General features: G+C 48.3%; 1 protein-coding gene across 6 annotated transcripts in view; it reads left to right on the top strand.

The window, feature by feature from the left end:
* The window catches only part of LOC138491615 (ubiquitin carboxyl-terminal hydrolase 48-like), a 1,427,336-nt gene that overhangs the window by 441,096 nt on the left and 964,701 nt on the right, over positions 1-21,539 (top strand). For all 6 annotated transcript variants that reach the window (XM_069618241.1, XM_069618240.1, XM_069618239.1 and 3 more), the window contains one exon: positions 16,234-16,358. In XM_069618241.1, coding sequence (XP_069474342.1) covers positions 16,234-16,358 — 125 coding nt within the window. The remainder of the gene's footprint in view (positions 1-16,233; positions 16,359-21,539) is intronic.

The raw sequence follows: 21,539 nt of genomic DNA, 5'->3' as shown, positions 1-21,539 counted from the left end.
TGGGGTTTAAATAGCCTTGGAAGAAGTTCCAGGTATGTATCCTTCCTCCAATCAGGTATGTATCCTTCCGCGACCACGCCCGGATGGTAAATTAGTCCCACAGGTAAAGTAGTTCCTTTCAGGCCTCAAGGAGGCCGGGATCCTGCAGCATGGTCTGCATCAGGTAAGTGCACCCAAGCACTCCCATAAGGAGCCTGGCGCCTATGGCGCCAGGACTGATGTCTTTTATGAGCCTGGCGCCATAGGCGCCAGGACACTGTCCAAAGGGCCCCTATATGGGGTTGCTGGGTCCTTCCTTGGGGACTGGATGCCCGCTTTTGGGGACGCAGGGCTTGAACCGGCTCCCCGGGAGCGGGCATCATGACAGCAGGCCACAGCTCTCATCGCACTCCTCCCTTCACAGGTCAATGCCAAGCATTCCATTATCAAATATTTAGCAGTCCCGAGAGTCTGCAGTTACGCAAGGTAAGATTTCAATTTAACCTGTGTCCCAGGACCGGGAATGTATTTATTGTGTTAAACTTCGATCTGATGTATTCAGTTCTAATGCAATTGTTAGGAACAGTATTAATGTATGCCCTATTAGCGGGTGACAAGTTCGTCAATGGATGTAGTCTTCAGTATTTGTTTTTGTGGATAGGTCAATCCATGCTTGTACCTAATGGCAGCAAGATGTGCTTTTATTGCCTTATGAATTCTGCAAGAGTAATCTGGGTACTGCATATCCCAAAGACCTGTTCCCGGGTGATATCCCTTTTCCAGATTTCAATGACCATGGTAACTTTCCCAAGTTCCAACAATTTTCTGACTTCCTGAAGCAGGGAGCAGTGCCTGTGCCTAGGGCCCAGATTATTTATGTTCTAGAAGCTCTTGGCTATCTTATTCCATTTTTAAAAACCCATCCAAGACTTGACCTTTCTACATACATGGGAACAAACTGTCTTTTTCGGTTTCCTCCTAAGCTTTTGAAAAGGCTGGTTAACTAGCAAAGGATACTGCAACTAGTGTCTCATGCCCTCTTCAAGACAATTCCTAACACCTCAGCAAGTGGTGGCATAAGAGCAGAATCATGTTGCTTCATTGTTCTCTGGTGGAGCTCCATTTAGTTGCACAGCCCACATATAAGTCCATGAAATATTTAATGAAACCTTTCCCCTCTCTTCCCTAATAGCATTCTGTGGAAGGGAAACAGACTGTTTGTTTGGACCACTGAGAGGTTGCAGGATAGCTGGGAAAGCAAGTGGTGAATGTTCACCTGCTATAGCGGTACGGCAATCCATTGCTTTAAGTTAGTTGGTCACTGCAGCTCGTCTGCAAAGGAGTGAGTGGCAATGAGGAAGCATGACTGAGAAAACCCAGAGCAGCTTTGCAGCGATACAACATGGAGACTCACTTGTATTAAGGAGGATGGGCAGCAGGATGCATAAACCAAGCACAAATACAAATGAGGCAAGCAGCATTCAGAATCAAGCTATCACACTGGATGTGTGTCCCAGCACCCATGCAGTCACAGCAACAGCAGAGCCAGGGCTCTAAATGCCTTTGCCGGTGCTACAACTCTTTGCCACTTGGCCAGTAGGAGGAGCAGTCTGCAGAGGCTGGGACATAGAATGGATCTCCAAAGTCAATCCTGAACTTTTCTCTTGACTCCACATGCATTAGTATTGCCATTGGAATGGATTGGGTATAATCTACTGGACTGCACAGATTACAAGTACCAGAGTGCAGCAACAGGTGCTTCTAAAAACCTGGAAAAAACTATGCTGCATTCTGAGAACTACAATTCTCAGAAGATCAATTATCCTTCCATTCTCATCCTTCTTGACCTCTTATCTCTGCCTTTGATACAGTCAATCATGCCACCCTTATAAAATGGCTCAGTGATTCCCTTGGCATCACAGTCCTGGCTCTGGATTCGCTGACTTCCTTCCTCTCTTAATGACCTTCCCATGTTCAACTGGGCCCTTTTTCCTCCTCCATCTCACTCTCCAACTGTGGTATCCCTCAGGGCTCTATTCTCTCAGCTTGGCTTCTCAACATCTACTTTGCCCCCCAGCCCATTTGATATCTGCCTTCTCTCCTAACTTCCAGTGTTATGCAGACAACACACAACTCCCCTTCAAGCTTCCCTCCTCCGTCTCTTCCTCTTCCTCTCTCATACCTGACTGTGTCTGCTATTCAGGCATGTTGCACTGCTAACGATCTCTGCCTTAATGCCAGTAAGACTGAGATCCTTCTCATTGAGACTCCCGCTCCCGCCTTAACCCCTACATTCTGGCCGCCCTCCATGGGCCCCCTCCCATCACCCTCCTGTGTAGCAAAAAAACTTTGTGTCATCTTCGACTCCTCTTTCTTCTTCTCTCCTCCCATCAAGGACCTTGCCAAGCAGGCTCACGTTCAGCTTCACCTCCTCAGTGGCATTCTTCCTTTCCTCACCTTCCCCCAGAAGCTCAATGTCTCCAGAGCTCTGGTCCTCTCCAGGCTGGGGTACTGTAACAGCCTCTTCCTCAAACTGCCTAATTCCCCCTTCAACTAATCCAGAATAGGACTGCAAGACTTATCATTGGTCTCGAGCCCAGGGACCGCATCTCTCAGCCCTAAAATCTCTCCACTGGCTCCCGGTTGCTGCAAGGATCATGTTCAAAACCTTCTGTATCATCCACAAGGCGTTCTGGGGCCTGGGACTCCGCTACATCCTATTCCTTCTCCCTGAATACCTCTGTGATACAGACCTTCAGTCTTATAGCTCCAACTCTCTGCAGATCAGACGCTTATCCAAGCAGAGAGTTGGAGGTAGATCTCTCTCATCCGCAGGTGCCTCCCTCGCCCCACTCAGACGTGAGCCGGATCTCCTTAAGTTCTGGAAGCTTCTCAAGAACCTCCTTTTCTCTTCCTCCTTTCCTCTCCCCTACCCTGCTAATTCCCCCGCCCCAACTGCCTCTTGACTGCTGCCTGGTTCCTTCAGATTCTTACAGGGCACAAGTCCCTCCCCTACCAGTCTACCCCTTCACTTGGTCTCCTCCGACCCACCCCCTCCAACCTGCACTTGCCCTTCTGGGCTCCCTCCCCCTGCACTAGCCTGGCTGGGCCTGCACCCTCTTATCCGTTCCAGCCATACCTCGCCCTTTACACATGGATCATTCTACCCCTGCACTTTCTTCTCCCAGGGCTTTGTCCACCTGGCCTCTCAGAGTAAGATGGCCGAACTGTATGGTCACTCTACTAATACTAATAGAGTACTGACACGATACAAAAATCTTTATTCACAAACAAACATCCACAGAATGTGTACAAAACTATGTTGCAGCTATGTATATTCTCATAGCATCATGCAGTTTCATGGGAGTGGAAGTCTAATACATCAGAGACAAGCTGTTATTTTGCACTTCAGATGCCAAAATCCAGGGGAGGCTGTTTCAGGCTAAGAACCCCATGTTGCATTAAGCATTGAAAATTGTACAGAGAATAGACGTGAGTAGCAAATGCGCGAGATGCATAGACTCTTAAGAGACAACAATGGAGAACAAAAACAAAGAGGTCAAAGCAATATCAGTCCCCACAGTACATCCTGATGGCAGTTGCAGGCATGCAGGTGAAAGAAGCATCAGGTAGCAAATCTCAAACACTGGCAAACCCAAAGAGTTTCAACGGCTCCTTCTTTGTGGGCACATGCTTCCTCTCAAGGTTGACAGAGCACATAGACACTGACAAGGAGTGTCCTGCAACAAAATTACAATGCTGCAAATGCAACCAGAGGGGGAATTTTGTGCAAGTGTGCAGAGCAAGTAGCCTTAGTTGTTAGGAAGCACCTAACACTAGCATGAACATGTTCATTCAACATGAGAAGAAAGACTTTTTGCGGGTAGTGGTCCAAATTCAAATGATGTCCAGTGGTGTGGATGTGGTCGTGGGACCAAATTGGCCTCCCCTCATGGAGGTCGTAGTGAATGGCTCACATTTAAAAATGTTAGTGGATTCAGGATCACCGTACACAGTAGTGACACGAGTGACCTTTGAGACAGTACTCAAGGGAAGAAGAATGAATGGAGAGAAAGTGACAGCGATTCCTCTGTATATGGTGGTACCCCATTCTAAATGTACTTCCTTTTTGAGTACCTTCCTCAAGTTTGTGGTCATTTATGAAAACCATTGTACAAATTTTGCATTAAATTGTGCTACACCCGTGAAAAAACATAATTGGTCTTTGTCCTAAGGTTCCATTACATCACTAATTGCGTTCACTAAATCTCCCTCACCTGCCAAGATGTGCCCTTAACACATGACTTCAGACATCTTAAATCTATACTTTTCCTTCAGTGCAGCTTCCTGTAGGGTCTCTAAAACGTTAGTCAGCAGCTGATCATGCTCATTTTCTTCCATGCACTCGTTTTCCACCTATCCGTAGTGCGAGTTATCATACACAATTGTCAGGAATGATTGGCACCATGTGAATGGGTGAAGGGAGAAACCATAACCCCTAAAGCAGTGAGGTAGGAAATTGTGGTCCATGCTCACCTGAGACATTTCCGGAAGAGGAGACTCTGTGAATGGTATTGATGGCCAGGAATGGATCATGGTACACCATGGTAGAGAGACCAGTATACAAAGGTCAAGCCTGTTCATAGAGTGGTAAGGTGAAAAGGAAATGGGTAAAAGTTCTAACGCCATTTTAGGTTCTCGTGGGCAATCGGTGTACTTTCAGTGATGTAAGGGGGCGCAGGTGGGATCATACCATGTGGTTTTAGAGGGCGGACAACGCGGGAACAGGCATGGAATGGTAAGGTGTAATGCGGGCGATAAGGTGGTTAGATAACTGGTCCGGGTTGGGTCATCAAACCAACGCAGGGTTCGACTAAGCAATGGGCCAGCCACTACCCATAGTGTTCAGCAGTCCCTATAGCCAGGTGGGAACACTGAGACAAGCGAGATGGGGTGTGGGGGATGCATTCCCAGCATATCGTGGGATCGAGTATTACAGATATGTCATGAGGTGTTTGATAAAACTCTGTTTCGTTTCACTTAACTCTTTAAAATTAGACCATTAAGTAACCAATCTGCATATTGTTTTCTTTTCAATCTCTCTGTGTCACAGCTATTCCCTTTCCTCTTTTCATGATCTCCGTTTCCTTTTTTGCAGGATTAATGTTGGTCAACAGTGTATTCACAGATATTTCTTTCTTATGGAAACATTCTGTTGTATTACTCTGTCCTTTTTATTAGAAATAATGTCAAGTGTTGTGTTTACAAACTGGGAAGGGCATGTGTTGAAATTTGGAGTGTGACCCTGCGGCAGAGTTCCATATTATTTGTGGGGAGTTCAGGAGGTGGTTTGCAAGAATTTGAGGGGAGGGTCTGTGTAGCGAACGGCGCAGGGTCCTCTCCTTGTGAGTTCATGCAAGAAATCACACTTCCCTCTACTCTGCGTCCGTCTCTTCATTATATCAGAGCAATTAGCAAAATCATTCATCTATCCAAATACTAAATCACTCACACTGTCCGGCAGCCACCCCCCTCATCCATCCAACATAAATGTAATCACCAAATATCTCAAGGGGTGCTCCCATAAATACAGATGCCATGAAGTTAGAAAAGGAGCAATTTAACCTGAAGCACGGAGAACGGTTATTACAAATGCATCAGCACTGAAAGGGAAGGGAAACCCATAGTTTTCTTGATATTTGCCTTGAAGCCCACATAAGGAGTAGAACAGCATGGTGATTGAATAAACTGAAGTTTTACCATAACAGAACACCTATATGTTGGCACAACTAAGGACTGCATAGTCTTTTTAAGGCAAGACCAAATTTGACACCACATGACCATATTAAAGCATTTGTCAATGCAAAATGAAACCCAACAGTAATTTTCTGGCGGCAGCAGTTGACAGAATCAGTATACTACTTTGCAGGTGCATCCATAGTATCCTTGTCTAACAGAAAAGCACACTAAGTTGAGTGAAAACCCATCAATCATTTCAATGACGTTAGAAATGAAAACTTCTTAATAAATGATCTGCTTAGGATTTTGAAATTACATCTCATCTGCAGCTTCCTTTCACAAATTTATAGAAGAGACCCTCCCCTGCTTGCTCATCTCGGCCTATCCAGATTACTTGGCATATTGCTCTCCCTTCAGGTGGGTCACATGCTTATTCATTAGTATTCGCTTCTCTCTTCGTTAATGCTAAAATATGTAAATCTTTTCCACACCTCGAGTGAGGCAAAGCCCTGCTCTGGCCAATGCTTCATATCCTAACATGAGGCGTAATCTTCCTACACGCTTTCCATTTCATATTGTTACTTAAGGTGTAACAACGTTTGAACAGGTACTTGCTATTCTGAAGTGTATTCTTATCTATGACTTTTTCTTGCTAACCAATCATAGGCTTTAGTGACTGTGCCGCTTGCTATGTCACTAATCATTGCTCCAGATGCTTTCCGGTTCAGGTCCTGAAACAGGTTTATTTACATGATAATGCAAAACTATACATTCAGTTTTCTCACATTTTTTTTTTTTAAACTTTAGTTTTTATTGGCATTTTTAGATACAACAAACGCAGTCAAGAAACCAGAAACCAAAAAAAAGGAAAAAAAGAAAAAAAAGAAAAAGCCTCCTGCCCCCCCCCTCAACCCCCTACCCCAACCCCTGCCCACCCCCCTACCCTGTGTCCAGAAACCTGTATTTGCCTTGGGAGAATTTCAATGTTCAGTCAACCGTCTGTACTATGGAGATGATGCGATTTGTGGCCTTACATCCGTTGTTTAGATGCCGCTTTTCCCCAGGTCGTGGGTTCCCTGGCGTATTATCTCACCTTTCGGGGTCAGTCCCGGCTCGTGCAGGCCGGAAGTCTGGCATCAAAATCAGTGAACGTCCCAGCCCCAAGACTGCTGCACCCCGTACCAGTTTGTGAGGAAAGTGCTACTTTCTTTGTTCACCATCGCAGTCAGTTTGTCCATCAGGAACATATTTTTCACTTTTAGCAGCCAGTCCTCTTTGGAGGGGGGCTTGGGGCTTTTCCACCTCTGGGCAAGGGCCACTCTGCCTGCCCTCAGCATGGTTTCCCACATCCTAGGGTATCGATACAGCTCTGTTTCCTCCGGGGGGAGACCCAACAACATTGTTAAGGGATTTAGAGGCAAACGTTCTTCTATTACTTCCGCCATCCAATCCCGCACTGAACCCCAGTAGTCCTGAACTTTCGGGCAGAGCCACCACATGTGGCCTCTGGTGCCAGTCTGTCCGCATCCTTTCGGGCACCTAGGCGAGACCCCCGTGAACATCCTCGACAACTTCGCGGGATCCCTGTGCCACCCCTGTAACACCTTAAAGTTATGCTCCATGTCCGAGGTAAACACATTTCTGTGAAATGCTATCTTGAAGATTCTGGCCCAGGAGTCCTCGGAAATCTCTTCCCCTGCTAAGTTGTTCCAAAACATACGAAAGTTCCTTCTGCCTTGAAGGCCGTAGGTGTTTAAGATTTTATACATGCTGGACACCGCCCCCTTCCTTGAGGTCGCCAGATCGAGGAGTTTCTCGAAGGGGGTCAGCTGTCTCCTCAGGTTCAGAGTATGCCCTTACCTCCGCCAGAAGTGCAGAGGATGCCCTTCAGGCGGAGGTATTCGAAGATGGATAGCAAATCTCTTCCGAGAGTGTCTCTCAGGTCCTCGTAGGTTAGGAATTCCCCTTCTCTGAACAGCTGCCCCGCCCATTCCATTCCCTTGTCCGACCATTCCTGAGAGTGCCGGAACCCTCTGCCTCCCAATCTAAGGGGAGGGCCCCAGAGAGAGGTCATCGGGGACGGCCAAGTGGTGAGGTGAGCAGTCCGGGGGCCCTCTCTCCAGATGTCCCAGAGGACTCCCAGGGTCGGATGGGACCTTAAGTGTTGCGGAACCGACCCGCGAGGGGCCCACAAAAGGTCTCGGACCTTCAGGGGATGGGCATCCATATCTTCCAAGTATGACCAGTACGTCCCCATTCCCTCTTTCATATGCTCCAGTAGGACGCGCAGTTGGGCGGCACAAAAATAGAGGTGAAAGTCCGGGAGCCCAAATCCCCCCTCCTCCCTAGGCAGAGTCAAAGTGGTCCTTCCTATCCTCGGGGTTTTCCCCTGCCACACAAAGTCTCGAACCCCCTTTTGTAGCTCTCTGAAAGTCTGCGCTGCGATGTTGGTTGGGAGTGCCGTGAAAAGGTAGAGAAGCCGTGGTAGTATGTTCATTTTTACTGCAGTCATTCGGCCATACCACGACAGGATCATCTTGTCCCATCTCCTCAAATCTAATTTGATCTCTGCCATCATGGGGTCATAGTTGGCGGCGCTCAATTTCGATATGTCTCTGGTGAGGAGTACCCCCAGATACCAAACAGCGGCCTTCTCCACCTTAATCCCATGAAACCAGTCCAGAGGATCGAGCCCGGGTCTAGTGTCCTCATAGGGAGCAGAACAGATTTTGCGGCGTTGATCTTCAGACCTGAGAAGCGACCGAACGAGGCCACCAGCGCCAGGAAGGGGGGAAGTGATACTACAGGGTCCACCAGGTAGGCCAAGATGTCATCCGCAAACAGGGAAAGTTTGAATTCAACATCACCCCTTCTGATCCCCCTGATGTCCGGGTGAGCTCTAATCGCTATTGCCAATGCCTCCATCGTGAGGACGTATATCAGGGGGGAGAGAGGACATCCCTGCCTTGTCCCTCGGGTGAGGGGGAATGGTTCGGACAGCCTCCCGTTCACCTGAACCCTTGCCGTGGGGGCCCTGTAGAGGGCGGTCACCCAGCTCATGATGTGAGGCCCGAAGCCCATCCTCTGGAGGAGGAGACCCATGTATCGCAACTCGACCCTGTCGAAGGCCTTCTCCGAATCCAGGGAGAGGACACATGCGTTTAACCCCAACGTTTGGGCAAAGTGGAGCAGGTCTATTGTTTTGCGTATATTGTCTGACCCTTGTCTTCCCGTAATAAAGCCCACTTGGTCGCCATGGATTAGCTTTGGCATGATTCCCTCCATCCGCCTCCCCACCACCTTGGCCAGGATCTTGACGTCGATATTTAACAGAGATATGGGATGATAAGAGGAGCATTCTACGCGGTCCCTCCCTTCCTTGGGCAGAACTGCTATTATGGCCCCCATCATGGACTCGGGGAGGATGCCATCCTCCAGCACAGCGTTGAAGACTCTCGCCAAGAATGGGGCCAGGGCGGAGCGGAATCTTTTATAGAAGTAGACGGAGAAGCCATCATCTCCAGGGGAGGTTCCCACCTTCATCCCACCTATCACCTTGTCAATCTCATCCTCAGTCACCGGACCCTCCAACCCCTCAGCCATCTCACGCGAAAGGGATGGGATCTGTATGGAGTTCAAGAAATCCTCTATCTGGGTGTCGTCCCCGTCATACTCCGAGGAGTAGAGGGTTTTGTAATACTGGCGAAAGGCCTCTCCAACATGTGAGGAGTCACGGCCAAGATGCCCCTGGGTATCCCTCACCTCCTTCACCCTTCTACTTCTCTGGACCTCCCTTAGCTTCCAGGCTAGGATCTTATCCGCTTTGTCCCCCTTCTCATAGTATTTTTGTTTTACCATTAGGAGGCTCCTCTCAGTTTTATGTAGGAGCAGATCTTTCAGTTGGAGCCTGTAGTCCTCCAGTACAGCCACCCGGTCATGCTCTAAAGCCTGGTCCGGGGATCCCCCCGGCTGGAGACAGGCTATTTTACCCCGCAGGGCTTTCTCCCGGGCCTCCCTCTCCCTCTTCTTCATGGAGCCTATTTTTATGAGGACTCCTCGTATGGTTGCCTTAAAGGCATCCCAAAGTGTGTGCATGGCCACCTCTCTGTTATCATTAAACTCAAAGAACTCCGCTATGGAGTCCAGGATCTCCTGGGCGAGTGCCTCATCTCTCAATAGGGCATCGTTGCATTTCCAGCGCCCTCTACGTTCTTCACACCAACCCATCGCTAAGGTGATTCGGACCATGTCGTGGTCCGACCAAGGGACTGGGTCTATCCTATAGCCCGCTACATATGGAGTGAGGACCTCGTCCACCAAAATGTGGTCTATTCTCGAGAATGAGTTGTGAATGGCTGAGTAATAGGTAAAGGAGTAGGTCCCTTATCTGGAGGATGGGATCGTATCTGACAGTCCCAGGTCCCCATTAACCCTCTGAAAGTTCTGCGCCATGGCTTCATCCGCGGGTCTGAGGCCCTGGGGCCCAACCCGTCTTCTGTCTATAGTTGGGTCTAGGACCATGTTAAAATCCCCCCCACCACCAGTGGGCCCTGCACGAACAGCCTCAGCTTGTCTCCTACCTCCTCCCAGAATTGGGCCTGACCCTCGTTAGAACTATACACTGCTGCTAAAGTCAAGGGGGAGCCCTGCAGGGAACCCCGCACCATCAGGTACCGACCCTCGGGGTCCCTCTGGATGGCCTCCTTCTCGAAGTCCATGTCCCTTGCCACCAATATGGCCACCCCTCTTTTTGGCCTTGTGGGAGGCGTGAAAGACCTCCCCAATTCCTCCCCCTCGCATTCTAGGCTCTTTCCCCTTTGCCCAATGTGTCTCCTGCAGAAAGAGCACGTCCAGGTTCGCCCTTCTAAACTCCCTATGAACCAGGGACCTCTTCGTGGGGGTGTTCGGCCCTCGCACGTTAAGGGTACCCACACCCAGGGCCGGACGGTCATCAGCCATGATCTATGTTTTCCTCTCTGTTGGCCAATGATATCGCATCATCGCTCCCTCTGTGCTCCCTTTGTTTCACCTTTTGGACACTTTTGGAACGTTCCCCCAACTGCCCCCCAAACCCTTCCCCCAACAAACAAACCCCAACTAGTTCGTACTCCCCCTCTCCCCACCCCGGCGTCCAGCCAGATAGTTCCGCCATCGCTGGCATTTGGCCGGACCACCAGCCTACCCTCCTTGGCTAGGCAATCAGTACAGAGTGCATGGCTATGAGCCCCCTTACACCCCGCTGCTTCGTCCCTTCAATTGACCCCGTTATACTTGCTGTTCAAGGGGACTCTGTGTTCTGAGAAACCTCAGGAACTTCCTTTTTCCGACCCGCTGCGGGTCGGGGCACCACCACCGTCAGCCCTCCGAGTCGACGTGTTCGCTTTCCAATGCGGGCGGCGGGGTGTTCAATTTTTTGAATTTCCTCGAACTGGTTTTCTTTCTTCTGGCACCTGGCTGGCTAGGGCCGCCCCTTCGAAGGGCCTCCGGACCCACAGGGCCCCTCTGGGGGGTAGACTCCGCCACGTAATCCCGGATGGCTCCCCTTATGTCGTCTTCTGTAATCAGCATTGTCCGTTGGCCCATGTATTCGAAGGCCAGAGAGAAGGGGTACCCCCACCTGTATCGCACCCTCTTTTCCTTTAGTAACTGCGTTAGGGGACGGCACATCCTGCGCTTGGCCAGGGTGAATGCGGAAAGGTCCTGATAAATGGTGATCCGAGCGCTGTTATAGGTCACCACCCCTGCCTTCCTTGCTTCCTCGAGCACCTTAGTCTTTTCCGAGTAGTAGTGGAACCGGGCCAGGACCGACCGGGGGCCCCCTGCCCTGCCCCCTGCCCTATGCACTCGGTCAAATGTGGGCTCTGTGGTCATTTCCTCTGAAAACAAGAGTGTGATAATGTCTCTCACCACTCGGATCAAGTCTCTCTCCGTTTCGCCCTCCGTTTCAGGGATCCCAAAAAATCTAAGGTTATTTCTCCTTTCCCTGTTTTCATAGTCATCCATCTGTCTAGCCCTTTCCTCGTCCCTCTTCTCCAGGGCTGCGAGCCTCAACTCAGTTTGCACCTCCTGGGCTACCATTGATGACTGGTTGGTTTCCAATTGCAGGAGTCTGTCCTCGATCTTGTCCACCCTTTGGTCGATCTTTTCGAATTTCTGGGCGATATCCGAACGCATGTCCCTGATTTCCTGTAGGATAGAGGCAAAGCCCCTTTCCATTGCTGTCGTGGACTGCATTGAGGCCTCCGGCTGTGCCATGTCCCCAGCGTTAGTGGGGCCGCTGACCGCACTCTCCGTTCCCTTGAAGCGATATGCCTGCAGTGCCACTTGCCAGCTCATGCGGTCTTCCACTGTGCCCACTGCGGGGACAGCTACGGTCCGGTGGCTCTAGGGAGTCTCCTCGAGGACCCGGCCCGAGGTCCCCAGGCTCTGTTGTCCCGGGGGAACCCACGGGAGGCTGGTGTCTTTCCGTGGGGGGCGGCAGCTCCCAGGCAGGCACACGCCCCACCAGCACCGGATGGGGGCCTCACACCTGGGCTCCTTCGAGATGTTGACGTTCCTCTTCAGGGGGGGGGTGATCGTCTCCGCCGTCCCACTGTCGCCATCTGAGGTCGCGTTCCCCTTCCAGGGGGGTGTCAGGCGGGCACACGCCCTGGGAATGGGCCCAGGGGCCACCACCTGTAGAAGTCTGGTGCGGGCGGGCTAGGCCCCTCTACGTGTCCTCAATGGCTGTAGCGATTCTGGGAGCCCTCGAGAGAGGGGGGGTTGCGTCTCCGCTCCGGCGGTTATTGTGCTCTGAGGGTGTTGTTTTTTTTTTTTTTTTTTCCCCCACCCCATAATAATTATCTGGGGGGGGGGGATGGTGTTGTGCGGCCCCCATGCGCCCTGACCCCGCTCTCCCGCTCCGCGGGGGAGTCGGGGCCTGGAACTTCCCCAATCAGGCCCTGGTTGCCGTGGCCGAGACGGCTTGCACAATGTGCTTGCTGGGGCCCGCCCCGCCAGGGGCTCGTCATGGCCCGCTGTGGAGGGGGGGGCGTTGAAGGCCCGAATCCGCTGTCCCGAAGTCTTTTGGGCCCCCTGTGAGGGCAGGGGGGCGGATGGGTGCTGGGGGACGGGCTCGTCGGCAGAAGGCTCCACCGCGGGCCGCTCCTCCTTTCCTGGCGCCGATGCGCTCTTCGCCGCTCCTCCGACACGGCCCGATCTCAGGCTCCCGGGGGAGCTCGAGTGCCGTTCTTCTTGGCGGGGGTGTCACGGGGGGCTCGCCAGCTCCGGTCGAGTGAGTGAATCCGCCTGGGGGCTCTGGGGGGGCTCAGTCCCCGTCAATGGCCCAGCCTCAGCGGGAGCACAACGCTCAGGCAGCCATCACCCGTGTGCCCCCTGGTGGCCTCCCCAGTTTTCTCACATTTAATTGCATTATGGATAAGCAACAGACCTTACTTGCTTAGTTTCCCGGAGCTTATCATGGAAGAGATGGGGCCGATCCCCACGAGCAGCCACGAATAACTCCAATTTGGCACAGACTCCGTGGGAATCCACAAAGGGCTCCATACCCAGGAAGAAAAACTGCAATGGAGGAAAAAACCTCAGTGACTTGAGGTTCTGGCTCCTAGTGGTTTCGTGGACTTAGTAGACAGGTGAGTTTACAAGGAGTCCAGGAGAGGAGAATGGAGCAGGAGGAATGGGAAGGTAGCACACAGACATAGAGAGGGAAACTACAAGATAGAGGAACGAGAAATACAAGGCAAATGTCCTGCAATGTGAAAGGATGCACGTCTTCGAAAACTTTTTCAGTGTACTTCGTAAGCCATCTTGCTGAAAGAAGACCTTGTGTGTGTGTCTGCAAGTAGATGCCATCTTTGTAAGGACTAGAGAGGTGTGCAATGTTTCCAGCTGACATAACGTATCCATCCTGCTGTGAAGATGGACAGCATCCACTGCCAACAATGCCATGGGGAGGAGGGAGGCGGTATGATAAATCCTAACATTGTATCCTATATTGTTGCACAGGAGCTCATATATTATTATTTTGGTATTATTTTTTGTATTTATGGTTAAAATTCAAAACTTTATGCATTCAAATTCATCCAACAATACAATGATTCTCTCAAAAAGAAAAAAGAAAGAAAAAAACCCTTTATACATACAAAGGATAAAGAATGCGTAACCGAATGAAAACTGGCAATGCAATTGTCACAGTGACCTATGCTAGGCTTTTAAGTGTTAACCGATTGCCATTTCTATAAAGTGCTAGTGCAAGAGAGATGAGTTGAGATAGTTTTGTTCAGTGAGCAGTCACAATAGTTGTTTTACAAAATGGGACACAATGAGTGTTGTATTCCCTCTTATACAGGAGGGCCCTTATTTACGCCTGTCAGCTCATATATTATCAATTTCCCAACTGTTTAGAGCACAGGTCTTGATGGAGTGTATTTTGTATTTGTTTTTATTTATACAGCGCCTAACACCTAAGCACTTCACAAAGGTCAAAAACGGTACAGCAATAGGAAATGACAGTGAATCAATTAGGAAGCAAATGCTCTTTTAAACATGTTTTAAAAATGCGAGAGTGAAGTCAGAGATTGAATAGAGAGTGGGAGGGCATTCCAGTGATTCAGGTCAAGAAGGAAGAAGGGAGAAAGAGCAAAAATAAGAGTGGCCACAGGGAGGATGAGGAAAATATAGAAGAAAAATACACTGGGAGTGAAGGGAAGGAGAATAGAAACAAACTAAGGAGCAGAGATAGCGGGGAGCAAGACCATAGAGACATGCTTTAAAGGTCAGCTAGCGCATAGAATGCAAAGCAGAAAAAATAGAATCATAAGGGCAAATAATCCATATCAAAGAGTGATAAATAGAGTGAAGTGGAACAAGATGGTAAACAGAAAGACCAAGTAATGGACAAGGACAATAGAATAAGCAGGAGAAAACTAAGGACGAAATAAGTACTTTGGAACGATGAAAAGTTAAGAACCGGCAGGCTTTTCACATATTGAAGAGTTGAAATCGACAGGAGCGGGAGATGGAAGAAATGTGAAATTAAAATGAAAGGGAGCAGTCAAAAATAACAAGATTATGAGCTGAAGCAGAGATGCGAAGTGAGGAAGGTGGAAAGGAAATAAAAGATGGAGGGAGATGGGGAAGAATGGTGAGAGCAGGAAATTAAAAGAACTTCCAAAAGAACTTCCATTTTTAATCGATTCAGATGCAGATAATGAGAAGACATCCACGATTGGATTGCGAGCAGGCAGGCTGAAAGAGAGGAGTGAACAAAGTCTGAGAAGGATGAGAAAGAAAGATCTGGAAGTCGTCCACATAGAGGAGGTAAAAAAAGCAAAAGGAGGTAATAATATAACCAGTAGGAGAAGTGTAGAGAGAAAATAGAAGATAACCAAAGTCAGATCCGTGTGACACATCGTAGGAAAAGGAGAGAACATGAGAGGAAAGACCAGCCTAAGAGAGAGAAAAGGTGCAGTTTGTGAGATAAGATTGAATCCAATTCAAAACACAGTCCCATAGACCAAAATGGGAAAGATGAGAGAGCAGAATAGAGTGATTGACAGTATCAAAACCTGCAGACAGATCAAGAAGTAGCAAGAGAAATGTGTGTTTGGCATAGCGTGAAGAAAGAAGAGACTACAAGACTGCCAAGAGTGCATCTAGGTAGAATGGCAGGGACAAAACCCAGATTGAAAGGGAGGAAGACGAGAATATTGATCAACAAAAGAGGAGACTTGGGAGTAGATGGCAAATTCTAATAGTTTAACATTTTAGATAAGATGGGCAAACAAGAAATGGGGTGAACATTAGAGGGAAGAGAGGGATCAAGAGTAGGTTTTTATAACAATAGAAAGGGTTGAGCCATGCTTAAAAGAGGCAGGAAAGGTGGCAGAGGAGAGTGACAGATTGAAGAGGACAGTGAGGTAGGGAAGAAGGCAGTAGTAAACAGATGGGATTAAAGAAGGTAGGGGGTCACCACGATCAGCAGTGGGATGACCCTTAGCGAGAAATGTGGAGATATCAGAAATAGAAAGAGGAAGAAAAAAGGCCATTGCTTCAGTACAAGAGGAAGAAGGTGGAGAAAGAGTGGTAGAAGATGAAATTGAAGACCTCAAGAGGGAGATTTTTGAAGAAAAATAGTTAGCGAAATCAGAGGCTGAAAGCAAAGAAAGCAAAGCAGTATCCAAGTGGGAAGGAGCAAGAATGTGTTTAGGATTTAGTAAGGGACATTTATGTGCTAAACTTGCTGCTGCCATGTTTATCTTTCTTTCCTCCACCCTCTTCTCGATTCTTCCCTTCCACCACCCTCTTTCAGTGCCTTTGTCCCCTCATTCCCCGATCTCATTATCAAGGTTGGATTTAAAAGTGAGACATCATAAAGAGGAAAATGGTTATGATGATATACGTGTGTTTTCGAATGTGCTCCCTTTTATCAATGAAACGTGTAAATAAAAGGATTGGGAAAAGATAAAATCGCTCATTCCTATTTTATATTGAAAAAGACAACTTTTCACCCATCAGGTTTTCTACATGTACCAATATGAGTTCTGAAACAGTGTCAGCAGTTTGGGAAATTTTTTGCAAATTGGATGAGAGGAATCAATATGTCACCACTTCTCGCCTTACTTCCTCCCTTGGTCTGACATGTGAGTATGATGCTTTATAGTTTGCTCGCAGGGTGGGACTGTTATTATTTAATCTGTTGGGCCATATGGGTGGGCAGCTAAAGCATACTGTCCATTCACAGAGATTCACGAGGGGCAGATTCATATTTTTGACACATGGCTCTCCTCTTGATAAGTAACTTGGTGAATTCCTTGGGCTCCAACCTTCTCAAGTCTTAGCTTCCTTTATTTCTGGGTATTAAAAGACTTGTGCACCGCAAAGCACATGGAGGCACCCAAATCTCTCTATAAAGTAATATAGCTTTAACACCCGATCTGGCGGGCTGGATCGGGTGTTAAGGATATTAGCACCCTGGTTTCCAATCCAGTATCCCGGGATACTAGGGGCATTGCATTTTGTTTGAATTAACGGGACGCCACACAGCATCCTGTTAATTAAAACAAAATACTATACTAAGATGGCTGCCACAGAGTTGGGATGTTGGGCTTTGTATGGAGCCCCTCTTCCATTTCCATGGTGGCTGACAGAGGGAGCCGGGGCAAAGATGCAGCAAGGAATTGCCGCCGCCGCCACAATCAGATAAATGAAGGGAAGTGAGGGTGGGGAGAAGATGGCGGTGCAGGGCGGGCGAAGCAGCCATCAGGTTCCATGGAACGTGGTCTGAGATTAGCAGTTTCAGCCCACGAGCGAAGGAACCTGATTGGCTGCTCTCCCAGCCCCAGGTGCTAATCAGTCTTATTTCACCTGTACACAAACAGCATAATCTTAAAGTTCTTTAAAAGAATATCCAAGACTATTTCTAATCATCAAACGTGGCCTTAGGTGCAAAGTGAGTCTTTTGTGAAAGATATGACAATCAGTCCTTCTTCACTTCTATATCTATTGTATGTGGCATGACATCCTTTATCAGGAATTACATTGTGTTTAGATCAGCATGGCAGCAACAAAGTAACAACAACAGGTAGTAATATTTAAGTCAGCATAGCAATTTAAGGAAGAAAACCAGTAATGTCAAGATGGTGCTGGCTGACGTTTCAGTGTACTGATATTCCTCATCCTTCCTTGCCCTCCTCCCTTCCAGTGCTGGGGCGCTACACCTGTATTAATGCCACCCAATACTGTTGTGATGTTTTACCGATTCTGCTCCAGTAGGAGTTTTGATCCTCTGAGACTCATGACCCCACTGTCATACCTGCTTGGGACCTACATATCCAGAAAGCCTGTGCATTGTAACTGGTTGGCTGGGGCCTATTCCCTATCCTTGCTGGGCCACCCGTCATTCAACGTTCAGGTCACCTGGGAGTAGGCGGGTCAATGCCGATTCTACTGATATATATTGCTGTGCTATAGCCCCAATTCAAGGCCTTATTGACTGGTGCTTCAGTCTCATAATGCAGGGGGGCAGTTCGGCAATTTCTAAATATCTAAAGGGACAGTGAGCTAAAGACTTGGTAGAGTCTCTCCCAGGGTTCGTGCTGGTAGAGGGATTCCCAGAACCCCCCCTTGTTTTGCAATTTCTAATCAAGCCACCACCAAAGAACGGGAGTCGATGCCACAAGGAAGGTAGTGGTGAATCCCACTCTCGAGCCATGCTGACCTCACAATGCAGCGGCTTTACATCATCTGTGGCTTTGGTTGTGAACTTTGAAAGCAATTCTGTAATACAGGTTAGTGGTGGGGATGAAGGGAGGGAACAAAGGAAGAAAATGGTGGGATCTGCATCTGCCTCTTTTTAACCTTCCAGACAATTGATCACCTGAGGCCTAATAGCCTTAACAATAAGTGCCCCACCTGCAATATCTTTGGCTCCTTATGTGGTGACTGGTGTTTTGGACTTTTTTCAAACAACATGGATCATGCATTGATGCTATCGATAGTACGGGAGTACCAGCCTGCCCACCCACTAATGGATGCATGAATGCCGATTAGTGTACCTTCTGGACATACAGGTGTATCTACAATGTGTGTTTTCAGTACTACTGTGGCCAAGCTATTGCTGCCATGCCATTGCTGCAGTTGATGTTTGGCATCCTATTCCAACTCTAGGAGGAGAAATAACTGCTGGGAATTCTATAGTACCATTGTGGTCCTAACAATTGCTCGTGGGCAGGAGTCACTTGATACTGCTTCTGATGTTTCTGGTGCCCCATAGGTTCCAGATGTGAACCCTTGTGATTCTGTTGAACTTCTAAATGGTGCCATTGTTGTATGTTGATCCACTGCTGCTCCTACTCTACTGCTCCCTCTCCCAGTATAATGCCTTTCTAGTCAAGGTTCAGACATCTTTGGGTGATTTGAGTGCTCAATGATCGAACATTAAAGGGACATTTGCAGCCCATGAATACTGTCTGTAGTCCATACTGAAGAAGGGACATTTGCAGCCCATGAATACTGCCTGTAGTCCATACTGAAGACTTCAATTACAATCTAATTAACAGCCATAAAGCCCATAGACAGTTCTACTTCATTTGAAATACTTTCTTTCTAAAGCCTGCAGTTTGGTTGTGCAGTTTTGGTAGACATGAATTTGACCTTTAATTGGTTTTGTTATATGGCCCCCTAAACCTCTGTGCTCTACCCCTCGCCCCTAGACCACCTCCCTACACCCTTGCCCCCATGTGTAGCAGTGCTATGTGGGCATTTACATAGGTCACTGTCGCAGCTGAGAAGCAGGGGCTGCTCTCTGGCTCGTCCGCGCAAGTCAGGCACCTGGAAGGTATCCCTGCTTCCCGGTTCCTGTCTGTGTGAAACACGGGAGCCTGGGCATCGAGTGTCGAGTCAGGAGCTAAATGGGTAAGGAAATAAAAGCATTTTTGTCTCTATGTATGCATGTGTGTGAGGATTCAATGTATGTATGGATGTATGTATTGTATGGAACTCATGGTGGCAACAGTAAGGACAGACACAAGTGATCACATTTCAAGGGTGTTTATTAAACTGTATGCAGGTTGAAAAAACACTTAATCTAAACCTAAATCTAAGATGGGAGCAATCGTTGACTATCAAATGAAAATAAGGCAGTCCTTGTGGCATCTTTTCAAAATAAATGGCCTATACTAAAAAAAAGCTATTGCCAAATCCTTACAGCTAAAGATAGAAAGAGTGTGGGATTGGGTTTTCAAAACAAAGAATTGTTCACAAATAATATGTCAGGATGTGTTTGTCAGGGGTCTCCCTTGCCCACGTTTTGAGCATGGGATAAGGTGGGTCTCCTGAACATAGCACACACTCGAGCCTTCCCAGCACAAGTCGACAGTTCCATTTCAGCTATCAGGTTCTGAAAGGTCAAGTCTCTTTAGTCTTAAAAGTCTCTTGCCTTTGAGGGCCTGATGTCTGAGTAAAACAAATAAGAGTTTGTTCTAAATGTATGTTAGGTGATGGCTCAGCCCTGGGTCCCCCTCTTTCGGGCATTGACCCCTCAAACAGTTCTTATCGATATCAGAACCGTGGGTGGCTGATGGTTCTTGCTTCCGTGGGTCTGATGGTTCCACAAAAAAAAAGATTCAACAAACAAAAGTTCCTTTCAGGGTGCACTTAAGGTGGGGATTTGTCACCCCTGGATCCCCCTCTTCCGGGCGTAGACCCTTCCCAAATCTCAGCCTCCCTCTGCCGGGTTCACTATGGCTTATTCACACCTGTTAGGGTGATGGTTCTTAACTTCTGGGTCCCCCTCATCTGGGCACAGATCCCTTTTGAATATTTGTCTCGATTCTCAGCCTTTCTCTTCCGGGTTCACTATGGATTTGCACAAAGACAGTTCACCTTTTGACTTTCAGGAGTCTTAATGTCTTTTCAAACAGTTCTCGTGGACATCCCTCTGCCGGGTTCACTTTTTTCAACACACTGTTTCTTGGGACTTTAGACTTTGCCCCTCTTTATTGGCATTCCTCCTCCAGGTTCACTCTTGCCATTTCTCACTTTAGCAGAATTCACTCCCCTTTACGTTCTCAAAGGTTTTCCCTTTTGATGCAGGATTCACTTCCCTTGCTTTCTTAATTTCTTAACAGTTTGACGGTCAAAGACTTTCCACTATACATGGATTTTGCTAGACCTCCTGTATGAGTACTTTGACCTGTCTTGGCGGCTCTCCAATGGCCTTCTGTTATCAGTAGTTTCATTCAACATGGGATCAACCAGGGTTTATCGAGTCAGCACCCACTTGGTGACGGTCCCCTCTGCAGCTGGTTTTCCCTTTACAATTTTACAGCTCTTTGAACTTTCTTCAAAATGCCACATTGCGGCTGTCATTCAGCACAGTTTGGTTTCTTAACGGCTCTCCCTTCGACTTACCGGCTGTGATGAACTGCTTGGCTTTCCTTGTATCTGAGTCAAGGCCTGTATCACGGAAGCAGAAGTCGCCCTTGCTCCGGTTTATCAGCATAGACACGCTCCATGTACCGTTGACATCTGCTGCAACACACTTGGGCTATTGTTCGCGGTCTTATGTTTCCTCGTCGGAAGCCTTTGCGGGTCTGGGACAAAAAGGGCAAGGTCGCTTCACTCCTTTCGGTTCCCACCACCTTTCTCCTTCTCTTGAACTGTTGTGTCTGGATAGCTGTCTCGTTGTGCGTTCTGCCTTGCTCACTGTGTGCTTTCATGCTCCACCTTTTATCCCTGTGGGGAAGGGAAAGGGCCGTCAGGTGGGTGTGATTCTTGTCAATTGCCTGACTTTGCCTAACCCTTGTATTGGGACCTGTCAGGTAAACGGCTTTGGTGTTATTCTATTGTCATTCGTGTTGTGCAAAAACGTTTGTGTCGGAAAAGGGGGGGCAGTGTTTTCGAATGTCCTACGTGGTAGGATGGGGAAAAGGTATTGGAAGAATGGGGATCCCGTGTCTCACCTGTAGGTCTCCCACTCCACATCCAGGTGATCCTCCCCCACTGGTCCACCCCCAGTAACTTGATTCATTCAATACGATGGCCATGTCCTGGCCACCTGGATGGCAGCTTCCCTGGGACTAGCTAAGGAGACACCTTCAGGTTTCTCATAGTATGCATGCATGCATACAAGTGGGGTGTCCGTAAGTACTCATATGTATGTAGGTAGGAAGGGGTTCTCTGTAAGTGCGCGCTTATGAATTAATGCAGTATGAATGACTGCACAAATGGGTTGGTTAATGAGAATGCAGTGTACATGTTCTGGATGCTTTTATGAACCAAAGAGAAGCTGTATAGGTTAGAGACTGGGGCCAAAGGTGCTT

The sequence above is a fragment of the Ambystoma mexicanum genome, chromosome 10 (genome assembly GCF_040938575.1).
Source record: "Ambystoma mexicanum isolate Mex_15411 chromosome 10, UKY_AmexF1_1, whole genome shotgun sequence".
NCBI lineage: Eukaryota > Metazoa > Chordata > Amphibia > Caudata > Ambystomatidae > Ambystoma > Ambystoma mexicanum.
Note: the sequence above shows the minus strand (reverse complement) of the source record. Positions and strands in the feature narration are given on the sequence as shown.